Genomic DNA, 15,295 nt, shown 5'->3' with positions numbered 1-15,295 from the left:
CTGAAGGTAGGGAGAGAGGATTATCAGCAGTTCATAAGACTTTTTGATGGCTGCTACTGGAGCCATGTAGAGCCCTTAAAGCGGAGGTTCACCCTAAAAACATTTTTCTAGCATACTGTCAATGTTGGAAGTGAGCACAATGTAATGTTAGAAAAATGTTTTTAGGGTGAACCTCCGCTTTAAGGTCCCTAAGTAAAAAGGAGTAGAGAGGCGTAGCGCTGTGCACCCTGTCACCAGACACCCTCCCTTGCCCCTTAGCTTCGACCCATAAGTCCTCCTGGTCAGCTCACATGTTTGGTGGCGCTAGTAAGGATGGGGGGGGGTGGTGGAATGTCTCTGCCAACTTCTCAAAAACCACGTGGAGACACATAAAAAAAAACAGATCCGAGTACAAATGTGCATGCAGGCAACACAAGAAAACTAGGTCTGGGAGCTACTAGAGGGCTTTTAAACTCTTTGCTTTGTGTTTCCTGCAGGTGTGTGGAGCCCTCTATGAAACCTTCCAGGATGACGACTTTGGAAACACTATGTGAATAAGCACGCTTTGTCCAGCTTTAGAGCTTGTGCTTTATTGGAAGATATGCAAAATACCATATAAATATGAATATGTACTGTATTTATCGGCGTATACCGTGCACTTTTTTCCCCTGTAAAAAAGGCCGATAGTGTACCTTGGGCTCGGAGGGGAAGGAGGGGGACGAGCGCTGCCGAGTGCCGCCGGAATTCGCGAGCTGTCTGTTTACTCGGCTCTAACGTCACACACACAGTCCCGCTTCCGCCACCGGCATTGGACCAGTGTTCTATCAATCACAGGAGCTGGTCCAATGCCGATGGCGGAGGCGGGACTGTGTATGTGACTGCCGCCGAATGAACAGGATGACCGGAGATGACGGCCCGGTGACTCCACGAGAGAAGGTGAGGCTGCAAATGGGCACATTCTAGCCATGTTGTGTGGGAAAGGCCATGGGAACGAATGCCAGGCTGTCTTTTTATACTTGATGGGCCATATTCTCAAAGATATCCGGCGGCGTAACGTATCTCGTTTACGTTACTCCGCCGCAAGTTTAACGGGCAAGTGCCTGATTCCCAAACCACTTACCTGTAAACTTGCGGCGGCGTAGCGTAAAGTCCACCCGCGGAAGCACTCCTAATTCAAATGATCCTGGTAGGGGGCGTAGATCATTTAAATTAGGCGCGCTCCCGCGCCGATCGTACTGCGCATGCTCCGTCGGGTAAATTACCCGACGTGCATTGCGCTAAATGACGTCGCACAGACGTCATTTGTTTTGACGGTAACGTAAATGGCGTCCAGCGCCATTCACAGACGACTTACGCAAACGACGTTAAATTTTCAAATTGCGACGCGGGAACGACGGCCATACTTAACATTGAGTACGCCACCTAGGGGGCATGTTTATCTTTACGCCGCGTATCGCTTACGGAAACTACGTAAAAACACTACGACGGGCAAGCGTACGTTCGTGAATCGGCGTGACTAGTCATTTGCATATTCTACGCTGACCGCAAAGGAAACGCCACCTAGCGGTCAGCGTAGATATTGCAGCCTAAGATACAACGGCGCTGGCCGTCGTATCTTAGGCATGTTTAAGTGTATCTCAGTTTGAGAATACACTTAAACATAGGACGGCCTTAGAATCGGACTTACGTCGGCGTATCTGCTGATACGCCGGCGTAATTCTTTGAGAATATGGCCCGATGTTTTCCTACTCAGAATATAATTAAACTTGGTCATACATAGACTGGAGCTGGTCACATAGGCTGCATTTAGGCTGGAGTTGGGGCACATATGCTGCATTTAGGCACAGATTAGGCTGCATTGAGGCTGCAGATGGACACGGACCACAAAATAAAAAAATAAAAAAAAATCCTGAAACTTCCCTCTGAAATTGGGGTGCGCGTTATACGCCGATAAATACGGTATATGCCTGTCACTGCATTTAACAAATCGTGTATCCAAAGAGTACCGTTTCTGTTTACATCACAATTATTTGAAAAACAGTTACAATATGTGCCAGAATAGGAATACAATTAGTTTTCCCATTTTCCTACTTAAAACAGAAACTACACTCTACCTAGCCAAAATGAAAATGTAATATCCCTAACACTCCTGCACCGACAATATGGAACCAGATCTGGAGCAAGCGCAGACAAGCTGTAGATCTCACGGCCATAATGTGTCTGTGCATGTACTGGATCCCCTTGTAAACACGCAACAATCTCTGTGGCGTGTCTGCACATGCACAAGATCTTGCAAACCGTCTCCTGTAATGTGTGATGTAGACATCCCAGAAGGAAGTGTGTTGCCAGACATCATCCTCACCTAGGCCAAGATGAAAGTTGAGATATTAAAAAATATATATATTTATGGTACTTTAAATAGAAATCCACAACAGTGTAAGTTGGAGAGAAGAGGAGGCAAGAGGGAAGAAGTTATTCATATGGATGAAGGTCTGCTTTAGGGTGGACCTCGAAATACCATATAATGAGGTGTAGCACCCTCTAGTAGTGTGCTAGAGAGGATAGGCAAATGTAAGCAGGCCTGGCTGGTTGCTAGGCCTGGCTGGTTGCTAGGCCTGTTTGTTTTCATTCTGGGCTGGGAGAGGCTCATAGTAGGGCTGGGTGACTCACAGGTGTGTCATCAGGACCTCCCATTTCTTTCCAGAGGCTTCTAGTGCTTTCTGGAAAGAGTGGCGAGAGGGGAGGTGGAGCCACCTGGGGTGTTTGAAGAGCACTGACCAATCCTCAATATGGATTGGCAGGGTCCAGGCCTCTTTAAATACACAGGTTAAGCCCAGCTGGGGGTTGTCAGGTGGAGGAGCTGGAGTGAGAAGGTGCAGAGGCTGTCAGGGCCTTTGAGAGAGCTTGCCAGTCTGCAGGGGGGGGGGGTTACCTTGGGCCTAGGATTGGGTGCAGTCGGGACCACTTTAAGTAATACATGAAGGAGGTCTAGGACCGGAGGCACCAGAGAGAGCAAGGAGAGGACAGCTGGAGAGAGCACTGCTAAGAGACTCCAGGGGAGGACATCTGGTCAAAGTTGGGAGGTCTGGTGAACGAGGCACAGTCAGGAGGACTGGGGAGGTACGCCTGAGAGGACTGTTAGCTTGCAGTTTGAGATGGGTGCAGGAGTGTGGACTGTGGTGGAATGGGCAGCTGCAGCCAGGAGGGCTGGCAGGGCTTGAAGAGTGCTAACTGGGATCAGTAGCCATAGTAGGTCAGCTAGCACAAGAAGTATGTACAGGAAGTGTACATAGTTGTCCCAAAACCAATTGCTGTTTCTATTGATCTATGCTGGGCATCCCATAGCTCCCATCCAAGTTCAATCCCATCAATAATAAAAAATAAAAAAAAAGTTCACCGACTGATTTATGTCTCGGAATGCCTGAGAGCGAATGCAGGGCTAATGACAGACAGACCATAATTCTCAGCAGCCCTTACGGGGGTACCGCTACAGAGGTCAACGCCCAAACTCTTTGTAGTAATTTAGTTAGGGAGATATATTTATTGGATGCATGGCACTTGCTTTTGCTGCCTACATTGTGTAAAAGCTGAGAATAGTACCCAAATACCATGTCGTGGCTAAAAAACGGGTAATGTTAGAAACAGAAGCAGGCAAAAATGGCCAAACAATGAATCTGTCTTTCGTCCATTAGATGTGGAGTTAGTTAGGAAATAGCAGGAAGTTGAGTAACATATGAAACCTGGAGGAGGACATATTTGGCAAAGCTCATGATTTATGTGCTGAACCACCTGGCATAAAAATGTGCTTACTTTAGTAATATATGGCAAAGGCAGACACTTCAAGAATCTCCAAACGTGTCCTATGAACTGCAGCAGACAATATTAAGGGGGCAGTATTCTGATTGGATGCTACCTTTCCAAGTTGGTGGTATATGTAGTGCCCGGTGTTACTTGTAGATAGCAAAAGATGTAACAGTAGTAAAGAACAGAGCAGGGTTTTGGAATCAATTTCTTTAAAGTAGAATCCCAGACTAAACCTAACTAGTCTTACAAATGCTCTCTCCGTTCATAACACTTATGCTGACCAACCTTTGTAAGAAAGCTGTACATACTTAATATTTTTAGTTTGCTCCGGTCATGTGATCCGGTTCCCCTGTGTCAGTCAGCAGGGGCTGCAGGGAAGAGAAGGACGCACAGGCAACAGATGGACCATAGTAAGCCTATACGGACCTGTTTTAGTGGACAATCCGACCGTGTGTACACTCCATCAGACAAACTTTTTCACCGGACACAAGTCCATCGGACTAAGGTCCAAAGTACAAACACGCATGCTCAGAACCAGTGCTAAAGATCAGACAACAATAGGAGAAGTTGCCCCAAGGGTGGCGTTAAAGAGCAGAAAAACCACATAGTACATCTATTACGTCACTACGTTCTTGTTTGTTGGCTGAAAAAGCTGTGTGTATGCATACCGTGTTCACGGCCCCCCCCCCCCCTTTTGGGCCAAAATCCACGGAAAAGTCTGATGGAAGTCCGATCGTGTGTATGAGGCTTAAGAGTAACATCACCGCTTCCAGGTACTCCCAGACATTTTCAAGAGCTCTCCCCTCTCCCCTGCTGGCTGCCACATGGGATCACGTGACCAGACTAGAAGACTAGAGAGGGCTGAAAATAGGTTAGTATACACATCTTTCTTACATGTTTTAATCAGCATAGGTGTTAGAATGGGGGAAGGAACATTTTTCAGACTAGTTAGATTTGGCCTAGATTTCTACTTTAAATACTAAAAACAAAACAAACAAAAAAAACAGTAACAGTTGCACTAATTATGTTGAAAAAAAGGCCAATAGTGACCTAAATGCTCCAATTTGATCAGCAAATGAGTGATAAATTCGTAAAAGATGGTATCCAGTGATATCCTCCACCAAGTGACGTCATCAATGTTTAGTCAAGGTCTACCCTTACCCGCATGGTGGACCCTCTAATTATGGAAGGTCAAACGCGCTCTTGATACATCTGTTGGTAAGGCGTCCAAAGGAAATATGGTGCAGGCACTCCATGTCTCTCCAGCCGTTTATCCCACATTCCTCTACTGCCACTTCCAGCAATGTCTCCTTTCCTCTATTTCCTTCCTTGGGAGGAAGTAGAAGAGGAGTGTGGGAGAAATAGCTGGAAAGACGTGGAGTGCCTGCACCATATTTCCTTCGGATACCTTACCAACAGATTTTTTTAAGAGCTCATTTGACCTTCCATAATTAGAGGGTCCACCATGCGGGTAAGGGTACACCTTGACTAAACGTTGAGGATGTAATTTGCTGAAAGATATCACTGGATACAATTATTATCACTCATTTGCAGATCGAATTGGAGCAATTAGATCACTATTGGACTTTTGCCTAATTTAATCATATAACTAGCGCAACTGTTTCTTGTTTTACTTTAAATATTGGTACCTTGATAACGGTTACCACCTCTGTGTATATATCACTGAGGTAAGCATGATGATATTGAGAAAGCATGGTGGATGCCTCTGCAAACAGTTGCTTCTGAAAAATGTGTTCATCTCCTTTTTTGGCATAACGACGCAGAATTAAACTTCCCCCATCAAAACAATTACAACAAAGGCACCTTTAGAAATTATTTAGTAATGGCAATCTACAAACAGATACTTATAGATAATTACAGGCTTTTTATTCTAGCATAATTTTACTTTTCCCACGCCTATTTAAAGCGGTGGAAGCACATTATGAGAAATTTACCTTAAAGTGGAGTGCTGTGTCTTCTTGTGAATGAGCCGTGCTGCCGTCTGGGAACTGTGTGTATCCCAGGAGGCAGCCGCCCATTCACAAAGCGCCGTGCGAGTCACGCATGAGCAGTAGGAAACTTACCATGAAGCCGTAAGGCTTCACTACCCGTTTCCCTTAGTAAGGATGAAGGCACCAGGACCGAGCGATAGCCAGCGATCGCCGTCGGGGGGCCGACATCGTGGGCGACTAGGACAGGTAAGTGTCCTTATTAAAAGTCAGCAGCTACACTGTTAGTAGCTGCTGACTTTAAAAAAATTTAAATTAATCGCGGGTGGAAGACGAAGCCCTCCAGCGCCACAATGTCACTGCTAAGTGGGCTGACATCTTCCCCCAGTCTTCCTTCCGGGTTCGTGGCCTCCAGCTACATGAGTGGCCGGGGGCACGATGATGTCACTTACGTGTTTACGGCACGGGCTCTGAAGGTCCAGCACTGTAAGCCGGACCTTCAGATCGCATGCTCCGGTGATGTCACCAGCTACATGCACTCTGAATATCTCCTAAACTGTGCAAGGTAAGTTACTTACCTACAGGTAAGTCTTATTATACGCTTATCTTTAGGTACAAATGGTTTACTAACACTTTAACTTTTTCTCCCCATTCTTCTCTCAGTGCCCCTTCTTCACTAAGGGCAAACTAATCAATATCCCTTTACTTCCTGGAACTCTGAATAGAACTTTAGGTCTGCCTCCTGGGACATGCGACAGCAACTTCCCAGGATGCATCTGTGAGGCCATGGTTACATCACCATAGCCTCATTCAAACAGGAAGTGGAAAAACAATAAATGTAAGCAACAGCAAAATGTTTAACCACTTAAGGACCGCCTCCTGCACATTTACGTCGGCAGAATGGCACGGCTGGGCACATGCATGTACAGGTACGTGCTGTGCTAGTACCCAGCCGTGGGTCGCGGGCGCGCGCCCGCGACCCGGTCCGAAGCTCCGTGACTGGGACCGCGGGACAGAGCTGAAGAACGGGGACAGCTGTGTGTAAACACAGCTTCCCCGTTCTTCACTGTGGCAGCGTCATCGATCGTGTGATCCCTTTTATAGGTGGACACAATCGATGACGTCACACCTACAGCCACACCCCCCTACAGTTGTAAACACACATAACCCTATCAGCGCCCCCTGTGGTTAACTCCCAAACTGCAACTGTCATTTTCACAGTAAACAATGCATTTTAAATGCATTTTTTGCTGTGAAAAGGACAATGGTCCCAAAAATGTGTCAAAATTGTCCGCCATAATGTCGCAGTCACGAAAAAAAATAAAAATAAAAAAAATCGCTGATCGCCGCCATTAGTAGTAAAACATTTTTTTTTTATAAAAATGCAATAAAACTATCCCCTATTTTGTAAACGCTATACATTTTGTGCAAACCAACCGATAAACGCTTTTTAGCGATTTTTTTTTACCAAAAATAGGTAGAAGAATACGTATCGGCCTAAACTGAGGAAAAAAATAATGTTTTTATATATTTTTGGGGGATATTTATTATAGCGAAAAGTAAAAAATATTGCATTTTTTTCAAAATTGTCGCTCTATTTTTGTTTATAGCGCAAAAAATAAAAACCGCAGAGGTGATCAAATACCACCAAAAGAAAGCTCTATTTGTGGGAAAAAAAGGATGCCAATTTTGTTTGGGAGCCACGTCGCACGACCGCGCAATTGTCAGTTAAAGCAACGCCGTGCCGAATTGCAAAAACTGGTCGGGTCCTTTAGCTGCATTTTGGTCCGGGTCTTAAGTGGTTAACTAATGATTATTATTATACAGCATCAACAGTTTGAAATGCTTTGCAACATGAATACAAGCTGGATGCTGATGTGATTTTTTTGGGTGAAAAGTTCACTTTAACCTAGACATTGCGCTTGTTTAAAAAAATATATATATTTATTAAGTGCCCCAGGGCTCCTTTGGTGGTAAGCAACAAGGGCTGCAACTCCGGTCTCTTCCCTCTAGGGTCAGGTTGTCTATGATCCCTATAGTTTGTCAAAGAGTGCACTTCAATGTATCTATACTTACAAGTATTATTACCAGTGCAATACTGCATTCACCTCATCTCAGGGATCTCGTTTGTAGCATACCATGTTGTGATTACATGCTAACATATAGACAGTAAAAGTAAAAGTCATAAACTCCACATGAACGCCCTACAATATCAGAGCACCAAGTAGGTATGTGGACAGCATTGTTTTCTCCAAACTGTTTGACTCATAAACTTTCATTTGGGTACAATTCACACTTGTGTGACTTAGGATCCGACTTCTGAGGACCAAAGTCGCAGGACATGTGAAATGCCATGTATCTCTACGAGAGCCGTTCCAATTGACACTACTGAAGTCACTGCGACTCCAGAAAAGGTTCCTGCACTACTCTGATCCAACTTTGACATGACTTGCCAGAGAGCGTTAAAGTCTTATCAAAGTCAATTCAAAGTCGTATCAAAGTCAGACTTTAACCACTTGCCTACAGGGCACTCTCACCCCCTTTCTGTCCAAGCCATTCTTCAGCTTTCAGCGCTGTCACATTTTGAATGACAATTGCGCAGTCATACAACACTTCACCCCAATAAAAAAAATTGTATTTTTTCCCCACAAATAGAGCTTTCTTTTGGTGGTATTTAATCACCTCTGCGGTTATTTCTTGCGCTATAATTAAAAATGAAGAGGGACAAGTTTGAAAAAAATAATATATTTTTTACTTTTTGCTATAATAAATATCCATTTTTTTTTTCTAAACAATTTTTTTTCTCAGTTTAAGCTGATATGTATTCCTGTACATATTTTTGGTAAAAAAAAGTTAGTTTGGGCAAAAGTTATAGCGACTACAAAACAGGGGATAGAATTATGGCTTTTTTTTTTTTTTTTTACTAGTAATGGTGGCGATCAGCGATTTTTATCATGACTGCGATATTGCAGCGGACACATCGGACACTTTTGACACATTTTTGGGACCATTCACATTTATACAGCAATCCCTGCTATAAAAATGCATTGTTTACTGTATTAATATGACTGGCAGGGAAGGGGTTAACACTAGGGGGCGATCAAGGGGTTAATGTGTTCCCTAGGGAGTGATTCTTATTGTGGGGGGAGGGGACTGACTGGGGTAGGTGACCCATTGGTGTCCCTATGTACAAGGGACACACCATCGGTCTCCTCTCCCTGACAGGACGTGGATCTGTGTGTTTACACACACAGATCCACGGCCCTGCTCAGTTACTGGGCAATCGCGGCCACCGGGCACGCGCATCGGGTCCCCAGTGACGCGGCGGCCCCTAGTGGCTCGTGAAGGCGCAACGTCATATGAAGTCCGCCCACAACGAGAGAGTCTTCGCCACCACCGTCATTTGACGGCGGACGGTAGACTACTGGTTACAGTTGCACTGAAAATCGTGCCTCCGGTCTCCTCTATAAAGCAGTGGGTATAAACACACATGTATCCGTTTACACCCACCTACATCCAATCCGATTTGATGGCAGTTGGGTTTACATCTTGCCACCAGTAGAGAAGAGCGGTGTGTGCCCATTCTGCATAAGCGGGGCAGACATGGACTGGTTAATCCCCTGCCTTAACCTCCTGCTGCCACCTCCCGTGACCTTTAAAGTGGAAGTAAACCCTTTTTTTTAACTTGTACCTACAGGTAAGCCTATAATAAGGCTTACCTGTAGTTACAGCGAATATCTCCTAAACCTGCGTGGTTTAGTAGATATTCACACTGCATGCAGCTGGTGACTTCATCTGTGCATGCGCTCTGAAGGAACGGCATACCTGTGCCATCCCTTTAGAGCTCTGTGCCATGGTCCGTGACTCCTGCACGCATTGCGGTGCAGCCAGATGGCCAGAGTACATGAACCCAGGAGGAAGACCAAGTGAAGATGGAAGTGCCTTCAGCGGTGACAGCGTGCCACTGGATGGCTTTGTTCTAAGGTAAGTATTCATAATGTGCTAGTATGCGATGCATAGTTACATATAGTTAGTCAGGTTGAAAAAAGACAAGTCCACCCAGTTCAACCATAAAAAAAAAAAAAAAATGCATACTAGCATATTAAAAAGGAGTTGTAAAGGAAAAAAATCTTTTTTGCTGAAATTACTGTTTACAGGTTATAGAGACATAATAGTTTACCGATTCCTTTTGAAAATGATTAAAAATAGATAAAAATCAATCATATAATGTACCTACAGTTTCAGTTTCGTTTTTGCATGCCGTTTCATGCTTCTGTGATGAACAGAGACAAAGAGCCAATACAGGGCAGTGATGTTTTTTAAAACGAAACTGATTGGTGTTGAGGGGTTTTAGACACACAGTAATCACACCTCCTTGATTAGTGCCACAGAGAGAAAGCTCCCATGACTTTTTTCATCAGGAAACAGACTGTTCAGAACAGAGAAGGATTACAGCAACATCAGAGCAAAAACGAACAATGAGGACATGAAACCAGTACTGCAGTAAGGTAAAGGAAGCCATTTAGCTAAAAAAATTCCTTTAGTGACCCTTTAGGCTGCATTCACACCTTGGCGTATTCACGCCCGACGCTCGTGCCGCTGGAGGGGTGATTTAACATTGATGTCTATGGAGATGGTTCACATCTCCACACCGAAACGCCTTACGCCTGAAGCTCAAAACAAGTCCCGGACCCTTTTTTTCCAGGCGGTATACGGCATAGACAACAATGTTTTGTAAAAAAAAAAAAAAGTTAAAACTACTCGTTTTGTCGCGGCAAATCGCGGTACAATACGCCGCAATTTGTCGCGGCAAAATACGCCGCGTTATAGTGTGAATGCAGCCTTAAGCATCGTCTTAGGCCCCTTTCACACTGACATTTTTCAGGCAGGCTTTCACACTGAAGCGGTGTGCTAGCAGCACCGCTCCAAAAGTCCCGTTAGCCGCATCTTTGGAGTGTGTTTACCACTCCTACACCGCTCCTTCCCATTGCGCAGAGGCACATTGCCGGCGGTATTAACCCATTTCCGGCCGCTAGCGGGGGTTAAAACCGCACCGCTAGCGGCCGAATATAGCGGGAAATACAACGGTATGGCGATGCTAAAAAAATCGTGCCGCTATACCGCCAGCGCACCTCCTGCGCCCAGTGGGAAAGTGGCCTTATTTGTAAATTGAATGTATTTTGTTTTTTATGAGTTGTAAATAAAAAATTAAAAAAATATGTCAATAAACAGATGAATTGAAAAAATAAATAAAATAAAATGTGGTTTACTAAACGCTTTAAGTGAGTATTAATGCCGGGAGGAGGAGGCTGCTTCCCCATCATGTGATTGCTGTGATTTGCTGTCACATGATTAGGAGCCGATAGCAAACAGGGACCAGAGGCCGTAGGTGACAGCTCGGTCAGTATGCTGGGAGCATGCACTCTGTGCAGAAACTTGGAGCCACATGGATCCTATTGTGAAGTACCTGGATGTAAAAGCTGAATTCCAAGATAAGCAAATATTGTCTAAATATGACAGTCATGTGTATTCTTATTTGAATTTTGGTGCGCTTTGTGTATTTCTTTCAAATCTGTGCAGTAATCCAATGTAAACCTTTGGAGTGGATTTACCAAAGGCAAATAGACTGAGCACTTTGTAAGTCCAGACACTCATTTTCCCCAGAGCTTAGTGAACGTGGTGAAGCTTCACTTTGTAAAGAATATTCAATCAGGTGAAAGGAAAATTGCATTTTTACTTGCACATGATTGGATGATGGAAATCACCAGAGCTTCACCACATTCACTAAGCTCTGGGAAAAAGGAGTGCAACTACACTTGCAAAGAGCACCATCTATTTTCCTTTCATAAATCAACCCCATTGTCTCTATGCGGGAGCTCCCTCTATCAAAGACCGCTCACTGCTGCTCTCTCCCCTTGTGCAGGGTGTCTGGTCTGATCTCCGCCCCCTCCTGTAGTGTTCCGTCAGAATCTGCGACCTGTCAGATTAGGCACCGGAAGTGACATTCCGTCAGCTGCACATGCGTCCACCGCTAACTGGTTTGCTCATCAGACAAAACACCGTGGCCCAGATTCAAGAAGCTATTGCGCCCGCGCAACCATAGGTTGCGCGGCGCAATAGCTGTTTTGCTCCCGCGTAGCGAATGCCCCTGATTCAGGAACATCGCTACGCGGACTGCAGCCTAGGATATGACAGGCATAAGCCTCCTTATGCCTTCATATCTTAGGCTGCATTCTTGCGTTGGCCGCTAGGGGGCGCGGCCATTGTGATCGGCGTATAGTATGCAAATAGCATACTATCACCGATTCACAAAACTTGCCCGGGCCCAGCGCACGCCAGGTACGAAGTTTCCGTACGGCGGCTTTAGCGTAAGGCTGCCCCTTCTCATAGTAGGGGCAGCCAATGCTAAAGTATAGCCGCCCTTCCCGCTCGTGAAATTAGAATTTCACGTCGTTTACGTAAGTGATTCGTGAATGGCGCTGGACGCCATTCACGTTCACTTAGAAGCAAATGACGTCCTTGCGACGTCATTTGCCGCAATGCACGTCGGGAAAGTTTCCCGACGGAGCATGCGCTGTTTGCTCGGCGCGGGAGCGCGCCTAATTTAAATGATTCCCGCCCCCGGCGGGATCATTTACATTAGGCGCCCTTACGCAGGGCAAATTAGCATAGCGCCCGCGCAATTTACGGAGCTACTGCTCCGTATATCGCGGGCAAATCGAAATATTTGCGTGGGCGCAGAGCAAAAATCGTTGCCCTTTGCCCACGCAAATATTGCGCGGCTCTACCTGAATCTGGGCCCTTGAGTCAGAAGAAGCGGCAGCGGACATCTTAGTACACCCAGCTACATCTTGAATGTCAGAGTAATTTTAGCAATAAAGTGAGCATATAAATTAAAGTGGAGGTTCACCCAAAAACGTCATTTTTAACATTAGATTGAGGCTCGTTTTGTCAAGGGAAATCGGGTGTTTTTTTTTAAATCGAAGCAGTACTTACTGTTTTAGAGAGCGATGTTCTGCGCCGCTTCCGGGTATGGTCTGCGGGCCTGGCGTTCCTATTTAATTGACACGTTTCCGACGGTCGCATACATCGCGTCACGATTTTCCGAAAGTAGCCGAACGTCGGTGCGCAGGCGCCGTATAGAGCCGCACCAATGTTCGGCTTCTTTCGGCTACTCGTGACGCGAGGTATGCGACCGTCATAAGCCTGTCAATCAAATAGGAACGCCCAGTCCTGAAGACCATACCCGGAAGCGGCGGAGAAGATCTCTCTCTAAAACGGTAAGTACTGCTTCGATTAAAAAAAAAACACCCGATTCCCCTTCACAAAATGAGCCTCAATCTAATGTTAAAAATTGTTTTTCGGGTGAACTCCCGCTTTAATATAGTATGTTGACATCTGTGATGCTGTTTGAATGTTACATTTTGAAAGAAGCTAAACGCCAGCAGTAGGAAGGTGGTGGAGGCCATATTGGTACACTCCGCACTGCGCGGTGCTAAACCTTTTGAGGTTTCATTTTGAAAGCCTAAACAGCATCACAGATGTCAATATACTATATTTATTTATATTACGTTCACATTATTGCTAAAATTACTCTTACGTTCGAGATGTTGCTGGGTGTAGTAAGATGTCCGCTGCCTTCTTCTGTCTGCGGGTGTTCTGTCAGATTAGCAAACCTGGTAGCAGTGGACGCATGCGCAACTGACGCAACGTCACCTCCGTTACCTAATCTGACAGCCCGCCGATTCTGACGGAACACCGGCAGCCTGTAGCAATGTGGGTGCTCAACCTGTGTTCATCCAGCAGTTACAGAACTACATGTCCCATGAAGCATTGCAAGGCTGACAGTTACAAGCATGGCTCCCACAGACAGGGGCATGATGGGACTTGTAGTTTTGCAGTAGCTGGAGGACCACTTTGTACAGGACTCAAATTCTACTTTTAGAAGGTAATATCTTGGTTTGCTAAGGCATTTGGTGCACAAAAACTGGATTTTTTATCATTGAGGAATACATATAAATGAATGTTTCTAGGCCCGGAGGCCCACCCACCCATATACATGAATGTTTCTGTGACCGGAGGCTCACCCACCCACCCTGCTGCCACATATAAGTGCAGTTGGTGGTAGATCTAAAGAAAAACTGTCCAATCAGATTGCATGGTCAGCTGAAATCAGACCTCTAAGTGGAATGCTATGACAAGATGTTTATAATAATATATTATAGAGCATTAATGTGCACTTTAGTAACAATGAATTCTATTACTTTAAATCACGATCACTTGATTGTAAGAAAGTTCTATTGTATCCAGGAAATCACAAGCATTTCTATTGTTGAAAATGTTATCTGTGGTCAGCCTGAGCTGCAATAAATGTAACAAACGTTCCAAATGGTAACAATGATTTGGTATTGTGAGTAGGAGATAATGGGCAGCAGCAGCAGTCACTAGTCATACATTACCCAGCAGCGTTCTGCACTTCCCCAGGCCGCCACTAGATGTCCCAGCAGCAGCGCTCGCTTGTTTCAGATCAATCAGCAGCCCTGGGGGAGCCGATCATGGAGGCGCTGAAACGGACTTGATCAAAGGGCTCCTGCTGATCCATCTATGGCGCGCTTGTCACCGGGGCCACGATCTCTTCATCCGCCTCCCCCCGAAAGCCCCACCGCAGCCGCCTAACGCCCGGCGCTCTCCAGGGCCTCCCCGTAAGCTGGAATGTGGCAGGATGTGACCTTATTCCGCCGGCCAGCCGTAAACTCTCCCCAGGTATCCTCCGCCCGGATCTCCCCTAAAATCCACCGGGCCCCGGCCGTCCCCCCGCTCCAACTTACTACCCAGACCCTCGTTCACTCACCCGAGGTGCCGTGGTTGCCGGCCAGCGTCTGCTGAGCGTTCAGGTTGGGCTTGTAAGCCATTCCAAGAGACATGACTGCCGAGAGGAGAGCAATTCACCCACAACAACAAATAAAATGTCCTGAAATCCACTGAAGCGTCTCTTGTCTGTCTCCCTCAGACACTTTTTGTTGTTTACAGCGGCGGCACCGGCAAATATGGCGTCACTCTAGACTGACACCCACAATGCCAGGAGCGCTACACACAGCCCGCCGTGGTCACCGACCCCGGATCACCCCGCCGACCCCACGGGTCACCCCTCCTCAGCGCCTCACAATATATATATATATAAAAGAAAGACTCACCCACATGTATACGAAATTATATATATATATTATATACATGATGACGTGACACCAAGGCTCACCACGAGTTTTAACATTGCACAGGACACTTCCTACAGGGGCTTTTTTTTCCTTTTTAAGTTTAATAAGTATTTTAAAAACTTTTTTCATTTTTATTTTTGTACACCTATTTTATACAAAAGTTGAACATATATATTAATAACTTTTGACACCCCTAAAAAAAAAATAATAATATAAATATATAAAGGCAAGGGTCACTATGTATTAAAAAGGTGACTAAAATACTCTGGTTTTAGGATTTAGAAGACAATTTTGACTGCATATATACACAATTTTCAGTCAGAATTACATCTCCTCAACCTTAAAAAT

The 15,295-nt window shown here is 45.4% G+C and overlaps 1 protein-coding gene across 1 annotated transcript in view; it reads right to left on the bottom strand.

Moving 5' to 3' along the window:
• CDK2AP1 (cyclin dependent kinase 2 associated protein 1) overlaps positions 1 to 14,842 on the bottom strand; it is a 47,178-nt gene extending 32,336 nt beyond the window's left edge. Inside the window, exon 1 of the mRNA XM_040347293.1 lies at positions 14,584 to 14,842. Within this exon, the coding sequence (XP_040203227.1) occupies positions 14,584 to 14,656 (73 nt within the window). The 5' untranslated portion in view covers positions 14,657 to 14,842. The remainder of the gene's footprint in view (positions 1 to 14,583) is intronic.
• Positions 14,843 to 15,295: the final 453 nt, after the last annotated feature.

This window comes from Rana temporaria, chromosome 1 (genome assembly GCF_905171775.1).
Source record: "Rana temporaria chromosome 1, aRanTem1.1, whole genome shotgun sequence".
NCBI classification, from domain to species: Eukaryota; Metazoa; Chordata; class Amphibia; order Anura; family Ranidae; genus Rana; species Rana temporaria.
The sequence above is the reverse complement of the archived record's forward strand: the minus strand, read 5'-3'. Positions and strand labels throughout refer to the sequence as shown.